Source organism: Rhea americana, unplaced genomic scaffold (genome assembly GCF_003343005.1).
Source record: "Rhea americana isolate MKP2758 unplaced genomic scaffold, rheAme1 scaffold_155, whole genome shotgun sequence".
Classification (NCBI taxonomy): domain Eukaryota; kingdom Metazoa; phylum Chordata; class Aves; order Rheiformes; family Rheidae; genus Rhea; species Rhea americana.
In genome coordinates this window covers 289,784-312,417 of record NW_028185650.1, presented here as the reverse complement: position 1 = coordinate 312,417, position 22,634 = coordinate 289,784, and the positions used below count along the sequence as shown (strand labels likewise).

General features: G+C 37.4%; 1 protein-coding gene across 6 annotated transcripts in view; it reads right to left on the bottom strand.

The window, feature by feature from the left end:
* SIPA1L1 (signal induced proliferation associated 1 like 1) overlaps nucleotides 1-22,634 on the bottom strand; it is a 198,703-nt gene that overhangs the window by 19,329 nt on the left and 156,740 nt on the right. For 5 of the 6 annotated variants that reach the window (XM_085299806.1, XM_085299810.1, XM_085299808.1 and 2 more), the window contains 5 exons: nucleotides 21,699-21,977; nucleotides 11,903-12,052; nucleotides 6,817-6,941; nucleotides 3,930-4,048; nucleotides 1,057-1,496 (listed from right to left, as the gene is read on the bottom strand). In XM_085299806.1, the coding sequence (XP_085155932.1) occupies nucleotides 1,057-1,496; nucleotides 3,930-4,048; nucleotides 6,817-6,941; nucleotides 11,903-12,052; nucleotides 21,699-21,977 (1,113 nt within the window). The remainder of the gene's footprint in view (nucleotides 1-1,056; nucleotides 1,497-3,929; nucleotides 4,049-6,816; nucleotides 6,942-11,902; nucleotides 12,053-21,698; nucleotides 21,978-22,634) is intronic. The other variant, XM_085299809.1, reaches the window with a different exon arrangement.

Sequence of the window (22,634 nt, the reverse complement as noted above, 5' to 3'; positions counted from 1 at the left end):
ACCATGACAAAGCACAAGGACACAGTTCACTACATTACTGTCTCTGTGACGACCTCTATTTGCAGCTACTGTATCAGGAGCTGTTAAACTGACTGATAAACATCCAGCCTTGCCTAAATGCACCTCTGCTCAAAAAGTTGGGCAAAAAATGCTTCAGACTTTCAGTCTGTAGGTATTGTAGCTGCACACTCAAAATAGATGTCTTAGCAATAAAAACGCAAAGGCCAGCCTCTGCAAGGCCAATAAAGATGATCACGCAGCTTCCTAAGAGGAGTGGGTTTTTTTTCGCTACTATGATATGGTATGAGTATTTTTCAAAAAGCATGCTGAATACATTCTGGAAAACTGATTAGGTATATGGTCTGAAATATTTTCTGCATCCAACAACTCTGCTCAACTTGTAAAGTCAGTGAGTATCTTTGGTCTACGGTGTTCGAGTACTTTATGCCTGTACTTGCTATCTGCATTTTTACAAATGGCAAAACTGAGTGGAAGAGGGAAGATGACTGTAACGTGTCATACCCACACACTGCAGAAGAATATGTACCAAATGTGTGTGCCAGCACTCCCAGCAACTTCTACTCCTAACAGCTTACTTTTGGTATTTGATCATACTGATTCCTAGCAGATTTCTAAAGAAAAAGATAGGGTAGGAGGAACRGGAACGCAAAACATCTTAAACACCTACTTCTAAAATTAATAAAGAATTCTGCAAACAGTATTATTAAAATGGACTGATCTCCTTTCTGGTCAGTCTATGAACARAAGTACTGGTAAGTTATTCCTTATAAACACATCACACAAAAGGCTTACGTTAGTTTAATAGTAGCAGCAAGAAATGTTCTCCTTGATGCTCTTTAGCATTATATGCAGCAGCAGATGCAAAGACCAAAGATAGTTTCAAGCATGCTTACACACTGAGATGTTTCAAACCACCGATTAAAATATGTATAAACCTTTCCTCAACACCCATTTGTCACTTTTGATAGGCTAGAGAGTGAGAAAGGGAAAATCAGTGCACAGCGGGTCATCGATCTCTTAACAGGCGAAAATTACCTTGTGTGTGAGACGGCATCACTAAGACTATAAGCACTGTTCTCTCTTGTTAGAGGATTGGAGGCTGGTTGACTCTTGCTGTGAATATCCAGACTTAGTGAAGACTCAGCCTTTCGGTCTATGTGGCTCTCCTTTTCTAATGTCCTGTCTGCAATGGAGACCACTTCACTGGAGCTGTGCCACAGTGGAGCCACTTTCTCTTTCGTTAGCCCTGTCCGGGGAGACGTTGCTGCTCCCAGAGAGGCAGTGCTGCCATGGCTAGGTCCGTAGGAAGTGGTATCTATGCCACTGTCAGCAGAAGTCCCTTGAAGGTAGTTGTAGCTGTTCAGCTCTGATTCAGTGCGCTCTCCACTGTCATACCATTTCTCATCACTGTGAGCACTGGAGGCGTTGCTGGAGAGAGTATTGCTGCTGGAATGGCTGGAGTAGTGGCTGTCAGACTACAGAAAAAAAACAATCCAAAAAACACACCTGTAGGTTTATTTCAGGATTACAGCAACAGGGGTGGGAAGAAGAGGAGAAAAGAGTGATAGAAGTCACCACTGCACAATTGGATCTCTGCTTTTGGGTACAGGATAGATACTTTGAGGAGATTACCTTAAAACTCAAAAAATTTCAACTCAATTCAGTACACTGTTCTGGATCCACATAAAAACCTTTCATAAAGATTTGGAAGCCATGTCTGAACTCTTCAAAGCCAGAGTTATTTACATTTTGTCCCCAAATATTTCACATCATTTGCTTTGAAGTACAGTTCAGCTCAGCACAGCCACGGAAATCAGCTGTTTCTATTTCCAACATGAGTTGTTCGGACTTCAGCTTGGTTTATAGCTAGTACACTTGATATATTCCATATTTTAAGAGTCCATAGTTTAGGACATGAAACTCAACTAAGCCACAGAAAGCATACATTGTTTTAAGAATTCAATCACCTATCAAAAGTTTAAAGCAGGTAAAACACCCACTGCTCCTCTTATCCTTTTCTGTTATGTGTATTCACTCCTCAACAGAAGTGTCCTTTGCAAATGACCACTGAAATATCATTTAGCTGTCTGAAATCATCTTCCAAGATGACAGAATTGCAAGAAATGGAACTTTAATGCAGTGCTCTGAAACTGTTCCAYCAGGCCACCCCAGTGTCTGACTTGAGCACTGTCACTGGTGAGAGCTAGCTGCTATGAAGAAACTGAAAAAACTGACAGTCTTCAATTCTGAAGTGGGCATTTGTGGAGTAACTCATCACAGAGAGAAATTTTTGCCATTCATTCACCCTTTAGTGATCTACCTTTGAAGTATTTATGTCCCTCTGAATTTTTTTTAACTTTAGTTCCTATCTGAACAATTCATCGATGCTCTGATCATCTATACAATCTATAATGTCTGTACATGCAGGTTTAGCAAACATCTCAGACAGGGGCAGAGATCAAGGCCAAATATCAAAGATGAGGTATTCTGATAGCTTCTGTTTTCATAGGAAAAGTGGGAAAATAGGRAATGGATATACCCAGAGCAAGAAACCTTGTCATCCTAGGTTTCTCACTGTACTAGAGCAAGAACTTACAGAAAAACAGGAGGAATATTAAGCYGATCTGGACTGCTAGATGTCTCCAGTCAAAGAGCTACTGTTCTTCACTGGGGACTGTATCACTCCCCCTGTCCATCTGTCTACATAACGAACATTAGCACTGACTAAGCGAGAAGAATGCAACATGAGTATTTCCAGTGCTACATTCTGAATGCAAGTGAATGACATACATTACACTGCTGTATGTTCAAATATGGAAAACAGGTCAATCTAAATAAAAAAAAGTTTGTGCTCCCAAGAGTATGAGCATAGTTTTTAATTTTTTAATAAAAGAGTGTGTTATGAACTAATAACCTAAAAGCAAGAGGGCCAATTGTTTTGAAAAAAGAATGCTGATAAGCAGAAGCAAAGAACAAATAGCAACCAACGAAGGACTTACTTCTTGCACCCAAATAAATGTAATCAGTACTTTCAGTATAATCACGCWACACAATTCTATTTTATAATTTTGTACAATCTAACAAAGAAACAAATGATTTGATACAGTGGACAACAGTCTTTTTTTTAAATTCTGGTGACTTAAGTGATTTTCAAGACATTTCTAACTTAATGAACATTTAGTGCATGAATCATGAACTGGCAGTCACCAAAAAGGTGTGCATAACTCTGGAAACAGACACACACACACAGTTTTCCGTGTAGAAAYTAAACATACAGATTAAGCAAGAAAGACACTTCAGTGGGATTCCAGTGGACTTTTCAGGAAAAACTCTTCCAAAAGAGTGCAAGATAGGTTATACTTAAAGGAAATGAGAGTTACACTAGATGAGGAAAGTTGAGAAAATACAGTAACAAAAATAAAAGCAAGATGATCATTATCAGAAAACAGCAACTTTCTGAGTCTTGCCATATATAGTGTATTTGTAAACTTCAAATTTCATGCAAGAGGTCTAGAAGTAGCCATGGATTTGCAAAGGAAACTTATTGTAGGTGTAACCAAAACTCCTACAAACCCTCTACTTATGACAAGAGATGAAAAATTGCTGTTCAACTGGCAAGAAAAAATTGTTAATACTTTCAAAGGCTGTGCTTAGCTTCTGTAAGATACAGAAAGCAACAGATCTGCTCTGCTGCTTTCTCCATATTCTAAATAGGATTTAAGTTTCATGGGKTTTTTTTTGKTTGGTTGGTTGTTGTTCTTTTAATTGACACTCCAAACATAACTTTGAACCACATTTTCTGTATCAAGAGCTGACATGCTTATTTTCTAGGATCAGGAGTAAAACATTAAATGATTTTTTTTTYTTTTTTTTTTCTTTTCTTTTTTTTTTTTTTTTAAGTAACTTACATGACCCTGCTTATTTGGAGACAAGTGAACCACAGGATCCTGTCTCATCAGTCTTCCACTGGGACTTTCTCTGAAGGATGGCAGTACTTTTGATACTGCTGGGAGATGACATGTTGGTTCTGCAATACAGCATACAATGACGTACTGAAGAGTGTATGCAATGTAACAAACTAAGAAAATGCATAAACTTTACATTGCAATTTGCCACTACTACTACTATAAGTGAAAAACTTTGGTCATCTAACAAGAAATTCATTCCAAATGAAAAATATGTATCATGACAAAATACAGGTGAGTAAGTGAGGGCTCATTCCTGCCTGGCGTAAATCAGTACAACTTCACAAAAAATCAGCAGAAAGCACCCTGGCTTTTATCAGAACAACCTGAAGAGCATCATGTCCCAGTTGTCTAAAAGGGCTGGATCACAACATTATAACAGAGGAATATTCACTTTCACAGTGTGTAAACATTGTATCTCTACATGTGCATTGTCTGAGGATAAGAGATTTTAAAAAAATATTAAGATCCAGCTTTCCTTAAGCAGTATTCCACGCAAGGCAGGACATTAACAGCAAAAATCCACAGTGATCGCTTATATGCATATGTTTTTCTCCAATACAAGCACCACGTTTCTTGAAGTAAGCTAAGGTAAGCTAAACATACACTTTTCATTGAAGAAATAGAAGAAACATCTGTAGAAAACAGAGTATTCCCTTACAAATTGATGGCTGTGAATGTGGAACCGCATAGATCTACAAAAGAAAGAAGCACTTACTAAACTAAACCAGGTACTGGTAGACTGAGTTCAAACCAGTCAGCCACCTTACATGAGCACCCCAAGAGTGCTCTATGCCAATTAAGCTCGTTTTTTCCTTGGATGTAACTATGGAGACTTATAGGATGTTCAGGCATAGCCTCTCCAGTAGTTATTCACCTTCTCAGAGCCAAAAGTCAGTACTTAAAAACAATCTTTCTTGGTTGTATTTCTTTACATGGATCTTCTCTCCGAAGTTTATGGAATATTCTGCATTTCTAAAATGCAGCTTTTAAGTAGTCTATGTGCTTATGAACATCGAATACTTAACAATACCTATGGTAGCCMGCAGTTCCGTAAAAACTTTCCCCAACACAGTCATGGCTTGTTAATCTTGATCTGCAGCATAAYAACTCACTTCTTAACCAAACTCACTTGATTCCCTCTGGCAAGTGATAACAAGCAGTGCTGGTGCACAAACAACCTAGGTCTTCCGTGGCTAAGGCTGGGCCAGGAAGGAGYGTGTGCACGTGAACTGACTGCACCTAGTGCCCTACTTACTTATTTAGCTTGAGACAGAATATCTCAAGTGGAAATGTGCTTATTTGGCAGTGAACCAAACTTTTACCTAGATTCACCAGACTGGCAATAAAGTCTCCAGTCAGAGACGTGGCTTCCAAGTGGGACWCTCTGAATGCAGGACAATACACAAGAGATAAAATATAGGATTATATGTCAGTATGCATTTCTCTGCCTTTGACAAATGTTGGAGCCATCTTTTCTTCCATGCAATTTTCCCTGCTTTTTATAGGCTTAGTTATTTGTTTTGCTAATATGGTGACATTTGACATTCCAGAAGAGGATTTGCTGTCAGGTCTGTTCAGTGCCAGCACCAACACACAACTATTGGTCTGCAAAAGTAATGCTGAGCAAAAGATCAGTTTTACATGTGCCGTTACCATCACAACAGTATCAAAACATATGCGATTAAAAATCATTCTGTCAAAATGAGAATTGCAGATCAGTATAATCACAGCTTTCTAGGTGAGAAGTAGTGCGGGGGGACAGGGGAGAAGTTGTAGGGGAGGGAATGACAGACGGCTTCAATAAGCAGGCACAGCTCAGTGAGGTCCTGACAGTCCTGGAGTAAAGTATCTCTCCAGAATCTGAAGATCCCATTTTCTCTTATCAAACTCTTGCTGAACTCACTGATCACTACYCTGCATTCAATACTAGTCCATTTAAGTAGAGAAAGTAAAGAGCTGTGACACAGTAAATAATCACRTATACAGGTAAGGATGGAAAAAGCAAAGTTCTGCTTAATTTATGGTAACAAAGGTGGGGGGGAAAAATGTAGTGATCTTGACCATGCTTATCATGCTGGATGTTGGATCAGCACTGTTCATGGATAGGACAAAATTTCTATCAAGTGGTATATACTTAAGTCATGGCTGCAGGGAAAAGGTCTATGTGCAGAAACTCCAAATGAAGGCTTAACAATGCRGATCCTCAGTACCCAGCTGTTTTATATAGTTAATACATTTCCTCAGCTGACAACTTAATTGCCAAGTGCAGTGAAAATGTATACACTAGTGGAAAGTGATTCTACCAAGCTATAGATTTATTTCACTATTTAAACTTTAATTGCATTTTTTCCATTTTGTACATGGTATTTTTACAGCTTTAACGATCAAACAATCAATTTGCATTTATATAGCACCTTTTGAAAGGGAGCATCGCAGGCACTTCAGACATACCAAGGAAAAAATTAAACTAAGCCAAGCCACTGGGGAGTGCAGGTGAGGTCAAGCAAGTCCTCAATAGCAAGACAAATTAGCAAATGTGTCTACCCAACCGCTTCTAAGGAGGACAGAGTGTGCCGAGGTAAGAGCATTACAGTAGATTTAGTCCCACAGTCATGTCAATTCTTCCACAGGTGACATTCACAGGTCTCAAGGACACATAAGCTAGTGTTTACTCAGGATCTACTTACTCATTCTGTTGAACAAGGTTAACTTTCAAAGACACTGAAAACAGTGCTTAAGAGGGTTCTCTCTCTGCATGGAAAAATGTATTGCCAAAGTCACCTTGTGGTTAGTACCACTTGCTCACTGTAAAAAATTAATTACCTACCCATCTGGTCAGCGATACTATCCTCACTTCTTTGCCAACTGGGTGTGGATTTGCCGCTACCACCTGTATCTGTTTGCGTGCTCTGCCTGTCAATGGAAGCGGGGGATCTACGGCTCATTCCAAACCTGTTGTAACACCCCAAAAACAAAGCAGATAGATACATAATGGTATAAATATGCATAAATCTCACATAAGGGGAAAAGAGCATTTTAAGAAAGCTACCTATGTCAAATAATATGGCAGGGTAACGCACAGCACAACTGCTTGAGGGATTTACAATGCTTTTCCTTTTAATATTTGTTGCAGTTTGTATCCATTTTGTAACTTAAATGCAGAAGACACACAGCACATCAACTTACTGAGCTTCTCTGTTCAGGAACATCTAGTTATAGTACATGTAACCCAAAAAGCAGACCCAACCAGATACAAAGTTTTGAGTTTTCATTTACATAGATATTTAAATAGAAAAGTTATCAGAGTTAAATGGTTACAGAGAATTGACCCAAATGAACAAAACTTAAAAGTTTGGATAAAAGCACAGAGGGGAAATGAGGCATATTCACAGGGAGAGGATTTCAAGGATGGATTTTTTTTTTTTTTTAACTACCCCCAACCTGGTCAAAATGAGCATCAGAAGGTTGGCGAGGATGATCCATGGATCCCACTCACCTTCCCAGGGGTTCTAAACAAAAGACTGCTCAGTAGTGCAGACACACAGATAAACACCACAAAAATGCATTAGGGGGAAATACTACATTGCCAAATATTTTAATTAAGTTGATTATATTGGCTAAGGATTCCCCAAACCTCAGAGGTACAAATTCTGTAAATTTTTAAGTTATGGGATTGTAAAATAATTTGAGTAGAATCGACTAACACAAACTAAACAACTGTAGGAAAGCAGTGAGACATGTACACTTGTTGCTGCAGAAAATACACACAAAGCAAAAGAAAACTAGGTTTGATGGTCTTTGGTTGTAAATCTTGCTAGATTATTCTGTTCTCAGATATATTTTGGGAAGCTCAATAAAAGTAAAGTAAACTCAAGGAGAACTGTATAATCACAAATAAGAGGTACAGTATCACTGTGCCACTCTGAGGTCTACCTGAATTATATATCTAAATCTGTAAGAATTACATCTATAATTCTGTATTGCATATGAATACCTCATAAATCTATAAGGATTTTACCTGGATCCAGAATTAAGAGATTAAACATCAAAAATCCTGAAAGAACAATGCATTTCTGACAATATTAATCTAGTATACCCTCAGGAAGGCAATAAAAAAAATCCCTCTACATGCACAGAGTAATCCTCAAAAGAATTCCAACAAGCTAATATGTTCTATATATCTCRAGGAGTTTCTCTAGTTCTAGGTACCTAACATAGCAGTTGGGGGGTAGGCGGGGACAGAGTGGGAAGAATAAAACCCAAGCCATGCTTTTTGCTCCATCTACTGCCTTGGGGTCTCTCTCATGCGCCTAACGTGAAACGGCCACCTGCCAAACCATCAGAACTAGCTCAACATGGTCACCCCATTTGAAAGTTCAAATACTTACTAACTGCAATGAATCCACCAAAGATGCAGAAGAATAAAATTACTCTCCCAGATAAGCAGCTGGAACGTGTGTGTACGGGCAGCACAGATCCAAAATGACAAAATTCTGAACTCCGGTCTTTAAATTTTACACAATATGGCCCCACTTCCCCTATGCCCATTGCTCCCCAGTATAGCTCACAGATTTGATGGAAAAAAGAAGTGAAGATCACCTGAATATACCTGCCCTCTGAATACAAACACTTCAAATGGAAGTTGCTTATGTGGGTAAGGTCCTTTCTTTTCCATCCACGTTCCCCACAGATTATAGCTAGAATTTCACTTAATCAAATACCTAAATCAAACACAATCAATTCAATACCAATTCAATAGCTGTATAAAAAAATAAGCATATACATTTTTAAAAGCTGACTGATTCCTTAAACACTATTCGAAGTAGTTTTCAAGCTTTAACCACTTGTAAAATATATTGGGAAGAGTATCTTTCTATGATAAAATAATTGGTATTTCAAAAATGCAAAATCAAAGAAATCAGTGCAATTAAGTTGTGCTGCAAGAACATTTTACTTCCTATGCATTATCCTTTTATCTAAATCCATAATGTTCRTATTTATGGAAACAGTCGATTTTTCATATGAGGCTTATTTTATGGTATGGAGGGTTTTTCATTTGATAGTTGTTTTTCAACGCTGCGTGTTGTCAATCTTGTTTCATTCTAATCACGGCTCTACTAACTGAGAAACACGAAATTTCTTTTGTTTTTCTTCTTTACATTAAGTGGGCTATTTAAAAGCATGAATAGCCATGTGTGGTGCTATCTTCCATGCTGCTTAAATACAGAGGCTTTCTGGGAGGGTGAGGAACCCAACGAATTCAAAGAAAAGATCAGTCTTGATTAAAAAAATTGTTTATAAGGTGTTTTAGGTATACGAGCATATGAGGAAACTAATTCCAATGTTTTCTAATTTCACTTCTATGTTCTATTAACCTAATACATATACATACCTTTAGATAAACAAGGATGAGTATACAAAATACACATACATACATACATCAAGACCAGTGTGGACATGCTTGAAGTCAGTGAAGTTTTTGCCTATGCCCAGCTCAGGATATGGACCAAAATCTAGAAGCAGCAGCAGTAACTGCTCTTAATTGATGTCCGATAAAGATTGGACTCACAGCTATGCTTCCAGTCATTTAAGTTTCACAACATTCCAGATCTCACATCATGCAACACGGAAGAAACATACACAGAAATTATGCAGTTGAGCTTCCTGCATTTGAGAAATCTCAGGGATCAGCATACCCAGAGCACACTGGAGCCTCACCACAGGAAGACTACCTTAGGAGCGCGGTGGCCCTTTGGCCAGGTACTGAATCCAGCCACACGTCCTTCCCTGCAGCTAGGGCTGCATCTCAGCAATTGAATGCTATGATCTCTTCCTTATTTTAACAGTATGTATCAGTTAATCATTGATCAGCTCCATCCATCTGGTATATCAGATACCACAGGAGGTGCTACACAGAGCTGCCCTGAACTTGGTCTCTCACATGAATCCCAAGTTGCACATGTCAACTGCAATGATTYTCTCAGTCACGTGACACTTCCATGCATACTAAAGCACCGGAGAGTTTCTTTTGTAATTACAATTTTCTTGCTTTCCCTCTAGCTTGGTAGAAAATGTTTGGAAAGTTTTAATAAAATATGACTTGTGTATGAGAACAGTACGGGAGGCAAAGCATTCTTTCTATTTGAATAGAATGTTAAAGCTATATAATTGGAATTTAATAAGTGTTTCTTTAAAAAAATCAGTAAGGATCAAACAGGGTCACRTATTATTTTTTTCATTATTCCACTAAAACAGTCTTTTCCTGGACTGAATTACTAATCTTCAAAACCAAAAACTGTTTAGGAAAGTTTTCTAGGACATTCTTTGCTGAACTTGCAAAGTGTTCAGTGAAAAATGCTATATTGAACATATGTGCATAATTAATTTTAAAGATGGAAAAAGGCTGGGGAAGGGTGCTGGTGTGCTCCAAGGCCCATTCAGGAAAAAAACCCCAACGTGTGTGAAAATCCCTTCCTAGTCAAGCAGTTACTGTTGTGAAAGTCTAAAGACATATGGTGGCAACATCTTTTTTTAGATCAAATGACATAGTTGGAGAAGAGCAGACAAGATTTGCGGGAGCAGAAGCTGCTCTTCAGAATTCAAAACACCACATAAGGGCTCCTCACATGAACGAGCCTGAGAAGTGTGCAGTCTATAATGAGGTTAAGTGTTTTTTTCCAGGATGCAGAGCTCTGGATAGTCTTCAGTTTAGTTTCCTTACAGCATAGTTTAACGGGTTTAGAGCAAATCTCTTAGCATCGGTAGGACTTAAGCACGGGCTTAAATAATGGTCTGAACAGAGAGAGTTTCATGAATCAAGGCCTTCATAAAGATGTGCGGCAGAGTAGACAGTCTCTTCAGCAAACCTGAAACTCGGTGAAGGAGGACACACAGAGGACAAATCTTCAATGCCCTGGATCAAGGGAAAACCCTAGGCTCAGCATAGCATTGCCTGGACTTGACACAGGGCAGTGTCCCTTTGCTGGAATTTAAACAGGCAAAAACAGTGTTTTGTGCTAAGCATTTCCTGACAACCGTATTTACAGTCGCTGTTTTTTTTTTTTTTTTTAATTTCAACTCAATAGAGCATTGAAAATTGAGTGGATTACACACAATAACCTGCAAAGTACTCAAGAAGGCTTCAGAGGGGAACTCTGCAATGTGAACTATCAGCAGCTTTCCCCCCTTTCTCTTCTCTGTGGGGTATATTTCAGAATGTGGTAGATGGCTCTCTYGCTGCCTATTATTTTTATTTTCCTACTTAAGGGACATTTGATTTATTGCTGCTTTCAGTGTTCTCTGAAAATGATAAAGATTTAATTTCTTTCTCTTTGAAAGTTGCCCTTTATGTTGAAYAGTGGATTTCAAAGAGTTTAAGATTTCTGGAAAGTTGGAAGACAGCTTTAAATCAGGGTGACAGGCAATATAGCTACTAGCTGAGTAATCTGTGGATTACTTAGCACAGTTCTGCCTACATGTTTCAAGTCTTAGTTTCACTCACCACTTTTTTACTTCAACTATCAGCACAGACTGCAAAGTCCAAGATCTATTACTGATCTTATTTTAGAATTCAAACCTGTGAAATGAAGCAACTTGCAATGTGAAACTGATACCTTTAACGAAGATTTTCAAATACATCAAGGTCCCTTTGTTTAATAACCTGAGCTCTGTCTAGACTAGAATCAGAGAAGTTAGGGTGCAAAGGGAGAAGGTGAAAGCAAGGGATTTTTCCACCTGGCATTTTCAAGAAGTATGACAGTGAGATTTGAAAACAAATATTTTTTAATGCACATAAAGAACAGTTGGCAAGAGGCTGTGAGCACTCTTTGTAGTTTAACATACGTTACAACAAACAGAACAGAGAACAAACACACTGCCTAAAAAGAATAGGAAAAAAAAAATCTAGTGCCTACCCTTCTGGCATAGATTTTTGTCTGTATGTGCCCCCACCAGAGCCAGTCTCACTTGAGGATGATAAGTTGCTTGGAGAATTACGGCACTGCTGAGATCTTGCTAAGGCAATGGATGAAACCGTGACGTAGACATCAGAACCAGGAGACAATCTATTTAGAGCAAATAAAGCAGTCAAAGTCAGGGAGTTTGAACAGCAATATAGTGCAAAGCATGATGGACTACATAAGGCATATCACCACATCAGCAGTCTACATTGCATCATGAAGACAGTAAAAAAAAGTCAGGTGAAAGATCAGACATTTATTCCCCTGTTAATCTATTCCCCCTGAAAACTATGGAAAATCAGCTATAAAAAGGTGGACATAGGAGACAAGTGGAGAAAAAAACCTTAGCACACAGTTCTTATAAACTGATTGTAAGAAACACTGAATTATGACATTCTTTACCCAAATACTAGAGTGATCTATTTCCACGTCTCAAAACAAACTCTTCCCTAGGTTCTAAACAAACTGCCATGACTAGTCTATACAAACTCTTCTAAGAGTATCAAGCTTACTCTATGCCAGGAAATTTGTCTTCATCAAAGCACAAGAACTAAAAATTAATTCTATTTATAAATATCTTTAAAAAATCTACAACATTTCTAATTGTATAGAATTATTTCAATGGGTCAGAACTCTGCTTGAAAATACAGACTTGAATCATATGGAGTCTTCTCCTGTAAGAATAACTGTACAGCAGATAAACATGATAAAATTCCAACATGAACATCTGGGCATAATGTTGGGAAGCATCATGCTTATATTAATCAACTTGTATATCCTACTGAACGGGTTTTTTAAATAGCTTTCTGCTTCGTGCATTTTGTTTCCCAAACACCAACTGATCTCAGTTCTGCTAACCTTTCGTTCTACTGAACAATGACTGGAGCCACTGGAGAACTTCTGCAGGGATCTAAGTGGACTTTGAATTACGTCATCCACGAATAACAAATTCTACTCTGAATGCATATTGTTACTCATTTTAACTAGGAAAAAAAAGATGGAACACTAAAACTTACAACCTTAAGTATTTACTTTTTAACATCTAAAAACTGCATATCAACTTTGATGGTTGGCTAAATATAGGATTCAGATCCAGGTATTTACAAAATCTTAACCTAGCCACTAAATCTATATGCTTCTGTTTTCCCAGTAAAGCAGTGACAGATTTTAATCAACTCTCATCACAGCAGTGTGAGACCTATCAAAGTTCAAAAACTCTTCTGAAAATGAAAAATGCACTGCACTGAYTACTGTGAGAAAAAATTTTCAAAGTATTACATACCCGAGTATATTCTTTCATAACAAATGTGCATTTGTCCCTCTAACTATTTTGCCAAAAAGCTGTTTAATAAATAAACCTCGAAAGGGAAAAGAGAGAAAATAGGACTGAACCAAATATCTTGGCTATCTTCAATGTCAATATGAGTAATGACTCTTTCCCAGACAAGAAAGGAATGATCCAACTCCTGACCTTCTGAAGTGCAACACCAAACCCAGTAATTCCTTTCTCGTCTACTGAACTGAWTTTAACTTATCTTACATTTATCTATGCAAGCAACAATCCTAAAATGCTTGATTGCAAAGAAAACAGTTCAAGAGGCAGAAATTTGGGGAGCACTGAGTGAAGACATTCCTCATTTTCCCACTGGCATTCTTATAAAGAAAAGTCCAGTCAACAAAAATATGCTTTCAATAGCATTCACACATTTACATAAACACACCTATTCAAACTAAGTTATGCTTGCTGAGCAATACACAGTTTAGAAGTATGACCTTTTTCCTAGTAGTAAATAATGGCAAGGAAACCAATTAGTTCTTGAATAATTTGTATAAAATGATTTTCTGTTGGAAAACGCTTACATTTTCACTTYAGATTCAGCTATGCCCTTTATTTACTTCCTATGCCTTACCAACAAATGTCAGCACCGTTCAGATGGAACGCCAAGATTTCAGAACTATGTCATGGAGTTTTAYGCCTTTTACTGAGATGGAAGACCTCAACAGCAAACAAATATTATTGTAGATTTGGTCTGTGCAGCAGCATTGGACAACTGGTTAGGCAGGATATCTTATTATGCAAAGCAGCAAAACACATTACTGRTACAGTTGACAATAACACTAAAGAACCATTAATAGGGAAAGATGTTTCATTTTACACTAAATATATAAATAAGATAAAAGAACTTTAGAATAAATTAGTTGGAGTTGACTTTTAAAGCTGCGTTGAAATCTATTGATGAGAGGCACTGCCTGAGACAAAAGGAGTATTGTTAGCAGTATGCCSCTATAGTTAAGATATTCTGTGCTTGTCTTTTATTTATAATTAAAACCCAAACTGAGGCAAGCTATTACCTATTTCAAAAGACTGCTTTGAGAACAAATTCCAAAATGCTTAAGTGCATGAGTTCCATAATTGAATTTAAAAATAGGCCAAGCGTCCATTGCATTAAACAGATACAATTACATGGCAGTCAACTGAACTGGGATTATACCACGCGTGACTTAGTCCTAACAGATCTCAACCATTCTGAAAGGACTGGTTTAAGTATAGCCAAGTATAGGAAGAAAACCATCTTYTGTGAAAACTACCAAAAAGGGAGAAGAAGCGCAGACGCTTATTTTACTAGAAAAACATAAATATTGAAAGCATCCATCTTGCTCTTAGTAAATTAATTTCTTTGTCGTTTGTTGCAATTTTCTCCATGTTGTTAGTATGCACTTGTACGCAATATAAACATCAYATGAGAAGTGTCAGTCTATCATGCTTTGTCCAGCATACAGCCTAAGACAGTCCTTAATTATACAATCACATGCTGGTACCTTCTCCCTTGAGACCTCTTTGCCATTTGCAGCCCTGTTTTGAACTAGAACTTCTCTCCTGTACAAGCTGCACAGTCCAGAAGCAAWCGAACAACAGACCGACAGGAGAGAACAGGCGGCCTTACAGTTAAGGCAGCTGTATGCTGACTTTGMAAACTGAATTCCTATCTTGCACTTGCTGCAGCATTCCAATATGATCACTGGCAAATTTGTTAAAGAAGATTTTTCATTCATTGTCACTAATCACAAGTTTCTCAAAAGCCTAATTTGATTTCAGATCTTGATTTACTTATATGCTGAAAACTTACCAAGGCAGCTGAAGTCAACAGAAGTTGTAATTTGAATAAATAAAATATTAACAATGCTGGGCACACTTCCAAATTTGARATGCCCAAAAATAAGAAACAACAAGCGATTATAACATTTCTCTTTCTACTTTTGTTCYTAATCTGAAAAAGTCCAAAGACATCTCTTCTCACAGAAGAGTTTTGAAAATTAAATTTAATTAATACCTACGAACCATTAAGAAACTATAGTAATGAGCACCTCTGCAAAGCTTAGAAGGTAAGCTTAGAAGTGTAAATGCACCTTTACAGCAGGATTTGAATATCACCCAGTACATAAGGCATAGAACTGTACATCGAGTAAATGAAGAAGAAAATAAAATATTAAACAGATGTTCTTTAATGAGCTGCACCCACTGTGTGCACTGAATGAGAAARATGTCCTCTGTTAAAAGAAGTTCTCATAGTTTAATTAAAAGTATCAGAAAATACGATTATATAATTAGCCTGAATAAAATTGCAAAGCAAATCTTTAGTTCTGGCCTGCTGACCCTTGAGTGTTTGATTTTGCAATTCTAATAAATCTGAACGTTGTGACAACTCTCTGAAAACACTGACCCAATGCTCTCATGTCAAAAGAGGAAAGCAAATCATTCAAAAAGGAAAAAAGAACATCAGCAATTTTCGGGAAGGGGACAGAGAATGAACCAAATTATGTCATCATGCTGTACCTCCTCACATCACATTGTGTACCTTCTTRGACATTTTTCTTCAATTAGATCAATAAATTCCAGAAATGATGTAGTAGGACAAAAATAAGATACAGAGACAGGCAACAGGATGATTAGAGGCATGAAATGGCTTACATATTAAAAGACACTAAATAGGCTCTGGCTCCACAGGTTATAGAGATTTTTACCATATCTGCCTTCAGTCTGTCTAACCATGGATTACACTGCGGCGTGCAAACGGAAGCATTATTCATTATTCTTCACACAAAAGAACTATCAGGAGACCTGCCAGCCCACACCTGGGTGGATAGTTACCATCCAAAGCTTTTAAACACAGCGCTGTAGATGCAACCTCCAACTCCAAATGTTCTTGACCAGAAGATTGTCAGAGGAGGTAAGGAATTGGTCTTTGCACTTCCTATCTCTTATGCTTTTCTCTAGTCACTGCTGATGGTCACCGTCAAACGAAACCAATTCTTGATCTGTCCAACAGAGTGTGGCTGTTCTCAGGCTTTCTTGGATCATGAGAGTTTGGTCTTAGAACAAGTTGTAACACCAAATCTGATTTTCCACAGCTACACCCAGGTCTAGATCTTGGTGCCAGTAGAAAATGCATGACACACTACCTTATATTCATATATGAAGAACATAAAAAATAACGAATCACCAAACCCCATGAGGCAGGAAATGCAAGTGCAATAATGATCATTTGACAYGTGGCAAGATGCTCACACAGAGGCCTGCTTGTAGCAAATTAGAATTTTTATACAATATAGAAACAGTTTATGCTAAAATTACTGCTGCTGACTATATGCAGCATTACTCACAAGAATATGAGATTTTATGGCAAGAGTCTGCTCTGTGGTCCTCAGTAAGACTTAAAGCCAGTTTTAATAAATATCGCTCTCAGACTTTTATACTGTGGAATTTTACAGCCAACGCTTGCTGAAGTCAAGTCATCATTCTATTTTTTCATTCAGTTTAAAATATAGGCCATGTTCAGAAATGCGTTAGCTAGAGCCTTCAGCTTACATTTTGCAAAATACTTAACTACAAAATCAAGCACAGAAGTACAACAGGATGGTTTGCTCACTTTTTTTCCACACTTTTCAAATATTGACTCAAGTTTTAGTTAAGATTCATTCAAGTTTACTATAAATGAATAAAGAACAGATTTTGATCTAATATTATCTCACCTCCTTCCTCACACATTTTTTTTTCTTAAAAATAAAGTCTGGAAATCAAGAGTACAAAACAAAAATTCAYAAAAATAGGCTGAAAAAAATCAAGAAGTTCCAAAATTGTATCTTCTCTAGTAACTCTGACATACATGYATACATATATTTTTTATTGTTTTTTTCCTTCATGTACTATTGCCTGATACTTAGTCTGGGCTATAAAATACATAGGGTTCCATGTGGACCAACTAATGTGAAAGAAGTCATAACTTGGAATTTACTGCATTTAGATTATTAGATTTTTCAATCTTAATGCTGTAGTCACATTAAAGATTTATTTTTAGACATACAGTTTTTGATTATTTCTCCTGCTACTACAAGCATGCAAGTGAATCGTGAATATATTCACTTACTCAGAGTACTATGAGAAATAGAGAGATTAAGAGTATAAGCTACTGAGTGGGATACACAGAAGCAATTCAATAAAGGCAAATTTAAGTGCTCTGCCATTAAGCATAGGACCTGGCATCCTCAGAATCAGGAACTGTCAGCAAGCTACTCTCCTACACAGTGACATGCAATACCTCTTTAGGAAGGTAAGATGTTTTTATTTATATGATACAAAAATGAATTACTTCAGGTCTCAGGACTGGTAACGTAGCTTTTATTTATTTTTATTTTTTTWWWAAAAAATGGTTAAAAGAACTAAAGTGAGAATACCAACAGGGCAAAAACRTATCTTTAAACTTATTTGACTCAGCATCTATATTTAGAGACTTTAGCATTACAAAGAGATTAGGGGTCAAGTATCACTAGTAGGTAATCCAAAAAGGGTTAGAGAAACACTTTTCTGTTAAGCAGTCAGAAATAATTATAATTCCTCTGTTTCATTCTTGGTGAAGGAAGTTCTACCTGCTTGAGTTACAGTTAAGGATGGTATTACCTTTCTTGGGTTCTGTTTAACAGATACTAGTGCTAGTTCCACAAATCATCTCAGATTCAAGCTCAAAGGGCCACCTGGATCAACTTACGACATTTAAGTTTCTCAGCTGCCATGTCCTTTAAAATATATAATCTCAAACTATCCTGCTGTTTGTTCCTTAGTGGTGGATGATATCAGTTATCCCCATCACTGCTTCTTGCTAATTCAACAAAAAACACAGCCAAAAGGCAAAAGTGTAGAATGACAAAARCCAGCTTCAATCTCAAAGCAATAAAGTATTAAAATCAGTCAAACTATCAGCAGCTCTTAACTAAGGCTAGGCACTGAGGAAACGCAAATGAAAGGTAATGACAGCTAGACCATGACCAAAGATTAAAATGCAAATTACAGCTATATCATAGTATTGAAATTAATTATTGATGTTCATCTTCATAGGTAAATTTCCAGCCCCACTGACAAGTTGGGCAGTACCTTCATTTTGACAGCAAAAGACAAATGGCACTAAGCAAATATAGGTTCTCTATCCAGCTTTCCTCAAGAGCCACAACTGCAGCCCCTAGTCCTTCTGTAATTCTCCTCCTGGGTTCTCTTGACAGACAGTTGACAGAAATAAGTCAAAAGCAGTAGAAGGATATGCTGTTTTCTATGAAAACAAAACTATTGTTTGTAAAGCTGGTGAGAATCTGGATTCTTATTAGTAGGGCATTACTACCCTGATTAAGAAAAACGAACCAGCTCTGGGGCTGGACATCACTGCAAGGATGTTAGGGAGGGGACCCCCTCATCCTGACAAACCACTGCCAGTGGGCCACGAGCAAATGTCAACTGAAATAATAAAATGTTTTGAAAATATAATGTAGAAGAGGACTGGAAAGTTCACAATGAACAGCTACCTTRAAAGTTAAAGAAAATGCAAATCTATGCTGGACTAACGTCACTAATACTAATGGTCTTCCAGTGATCCACGAAGAACTTGCGTATTTTGAGCTAGAAGAATATCTGAAATCATAYTTTCTGCTGTAGAACTACACATCCTGCTATTTTAAATCCTTCTCGAATTCCAGTTCAATTCATATGACAGCTTCTTGTCCACAGCTGAGATAAACCCTCTTGATACTGTTCCCTTCTTCTTACACCTTCATCATCACTAGAAAATTCCAAGAAAATCACAAACTACACTAGAAAAATTCCTGTTCAATCTTTTTTCAATTTTATCTTTTTTTCCTAAAGCCTCTCAAAATTGCACTACAGAATGTAGCAATTTCAGACATAACAAGGCCATGAATACAATTATGCCAACTAATGAGCCTTTAGTGGGTCACAGGGACCACCAAGAGAGATTCTTGCACCCATATTATCACGGCACCCCATGCCCTTAATTTCTCCAAATAACTGAGTTGACCAAAGAGTAAATCATAGGAAGTGAAATAGAGTACTGTATCTGTTATTTAAATCAGAAAAAATACAAGGAATGTGCAAATGTTCCAGTATCTCTGATACGTGATCTTTACTCTTTGGAAAGTAGGAAAGTCAGTGGTGAAAAATTAAACCAGACAGTTGTTAAATGGCTACAAAAATCTCAGCTTTGTTGACTTCAGAACTTGCACAATAAGAATGGTAGTATCTGAGCTTCCTAAAATGCAAATCTTTCCTTTCTCATACAGGGAAAAGACAAACAATAGCCTTGGAGTGAGCTTATTGCCTTTTTTAAGATATTTCTTTAAAATGAAAACAAATGTATTTTTCTTCGTTGTAACTGGAAAAAATTTAACCTTCTACAGCTGCTGTTATATTTAAACTTGATCCAGCCAAGACTAATGTGTTTAGCAGACTAGAAAGATAAGAAAGATGACAGACATGTTTCAGACTTCGAAAAAAGAATTCCCCAACAAACTGAAAAGCTACTATGGTACTACACAGTTGAATATGAGAAGACTCAATAGAAACCTTCTTCAATAAAAAAACATTTAAAAGAACATCTAGAGAAAAACAACAACTAAATGCTTTGAAAACGAAGGAAATGGAAAGTTAAAGTTTCACTTTTTGAAAACAAACACTGAGTATATGGAAACGTAGTTTTCACTTTGCTAAACATTTGTCCTGCCACAATCTCCCTACAGAAGAATCTAGCGACTGGATAAATCTGATAAATCTTGCACGCTTTAGTTGCGCTGTGTTGCCCACATGGATTTTTATGTGCAAGGAAAACACAGTGAAAAATATCGCTTCCTGCAGTAGAGTCTAAACAATGCAGCAGCACGAACGATGGGACGACGACAACAACAACCCAGGACTCTGGACAAAGCTGCTTTGTTCATACGACAGAGAGGGAAGTGTATGGAAAATGCAGTAAGCGAACTGAATCTGATTTTCTGCCTCTCCCCAAAGCTTTGCCCAGGTACCACTAGGCTTCCTATACTTGCAGAGAGAGATTCTACACCACTGCAGACTGTAAAAATCAACTCCTGTTCCTTCAAACTCAGCATCTGCCCGTCTTCAGCTGTAATACGCATGTATGGCCTAAAGCCAAGCAATTTTTAGTTTGATCCAAATATACCATTAGAATTGGTCCAAACCATTAACAGTTTGGTCCAAATATACCATTAGAGAGCCCATTATGTCCCATGTCTCACTGCCTTCTGCAGCCTTCTTCACAGAAGGCCTTGTCAGAAAAAGAACCTTATAAGCACTTTCAGTGTTGCAAATTTTCTGCTAATGGCAGTTTTAACTGCATAGCACTCGAGCTAACACTGTCTTACAAACTCTGAGAGGGGCAGAGGTGCAGCACTGAATCTACTGCACTCCCCAAGAGCTGCTGGTGTGCATTCATTTCATGCAAAACTGCACGCTTTGAGCCAAAACACAGCTCTGATCAGTTTAAGTGCAGAATTAAGATACTGTCCAATGGCCACAGAAGAGAAGTAAGAAAACAGGGTGATTACTAACTAATTACTACTTTTTAACAAGGTGGCCTACACAGAAATTTCAACTTGGTAATTTTCTGGTCTTGGCTGTACTGTCTTCTACATACCTCCTCATCCCACTCCCCAGTTCTCTGGAATATGAAAAATGCTTTGACTTGATTCATTATGAGTCTAAATTTTCTATTATATGCCTGTCTTATTTCCTTTGTCTTGTATTTTTAAAAGCATGCTCAGAATCTGTCTAGAGCTTTTTTTTTTAAAAAAAGAAATTATCCAAAACAAGAGCTATTGTCCTAGCTTGTTTCCCTAAACACATCTCTTTGTAAACCTAGAGACACTGACAGATTTGTGCAGATAACCAAAACAATGACAGTGCACTTCAGCACTAACACACACATCTTGTTCAATAAAGAGTGAAAATATTGTGACAGGATATGCCTGATACCTTTATTTTAATAATAATTACTCTTTCATTTAAAAAAAGAAAAAAAGAAATGCAAGCTTTAAGCTATCTGTTCTCTAGCCTGAAAACTGAAAGAATAAGTCTACTTTCTGCACTGGTCAGAATCCTTTGCTAAACACACTGTTATATACTTCTGCCTCAAGAGTTTTTAATTTAAACTCATTTAAAAGTTTAATAACAATTCAGCAAAACATATCCTAACAATCAAATAATACTTCATTTTCTGGTTAGTCACGCCAGGTAAGTTATTTCCTTTCGGCTTATGTTTCATTCATATTCACAGCACCTTTTGCCTAATTATAAACAAGATAAAAAGCAGTCTTCAGATGCTTAAATAAATCTATTGTGCTTTGTTCTAGAGAGGATTCTGAGAAGCAATGAAAAGCTATTTGTGAAGAACATACAAACCTCCGGCTCTCCAATGGGCGCCCATCACTAGAGATGCTTCGGGGGATGTTGGCTGCTCGTTCYGGTGGGGGCATTTTCCCTTCTCCTTTCCCCGCGCCAATCCTAGATGTAACTGGACTCTGTATCTGGGATGGTACCTGTGCCACATGAGGTCCTTGTCCTTTGTTTGCATTTCTCTGCCATTTGTTATTATTTCTGAAGGGAAATTTGAATTCATATGGCACTCCTTCGTTCACTTTGTATTCCATGACTGGCATGCGGTAGTTTTCTGAAGAACTTCTGGAAAGAAAAAAAAATTAAGGTGCTGCTATACAAAGCAAAATATACTGAAAGGCACTGGTAAGCAGTGCTCCAGGATATAGCTAATCCCATTTAACACATTCTGCTGCCTCCGCTTTGTGGCAATGTATGTATAAACCGTAACAAAGTCAATAAAGTCATCTTACGAGACTATAAAAGACCAGATGAGCTACCTTCTACAATTCTATTTTAAGAAGAAAACAAAATGTCCCCCCAAACCCAATCTGAAGACTACTTTATACAGTCAAACAGCAAAAATTAAGGAATTCAAACACAAGGCATCCTGAGATTCTGTGCTAGACAGTATATTCAACGAATGCTGGAGTGAATCAGCTCCAAAATGGCTAATCCTGTACTATTGTGCAAAACAAATAATAGAAGGGAAATGCTACAAAATTTAACAAAATAGATGAAAATTTAAACTAATATAGGACTCAGGTTCAAATTAACTGAAACTTTTATCAACATGCTTCATTTTCAAACATCTTAGAATCTTTTTGCAGCATCTTGGTTGATAAATCCCTACTTTATGAAAATTAAAGACTGGCTAGAAATCGCAAATACCAAAGCCAAAAGTTGCCTTCTGCTTCATGAAGATGTGCAGGAATAGGTTAATATAAAAACTAGCCAGTTTAA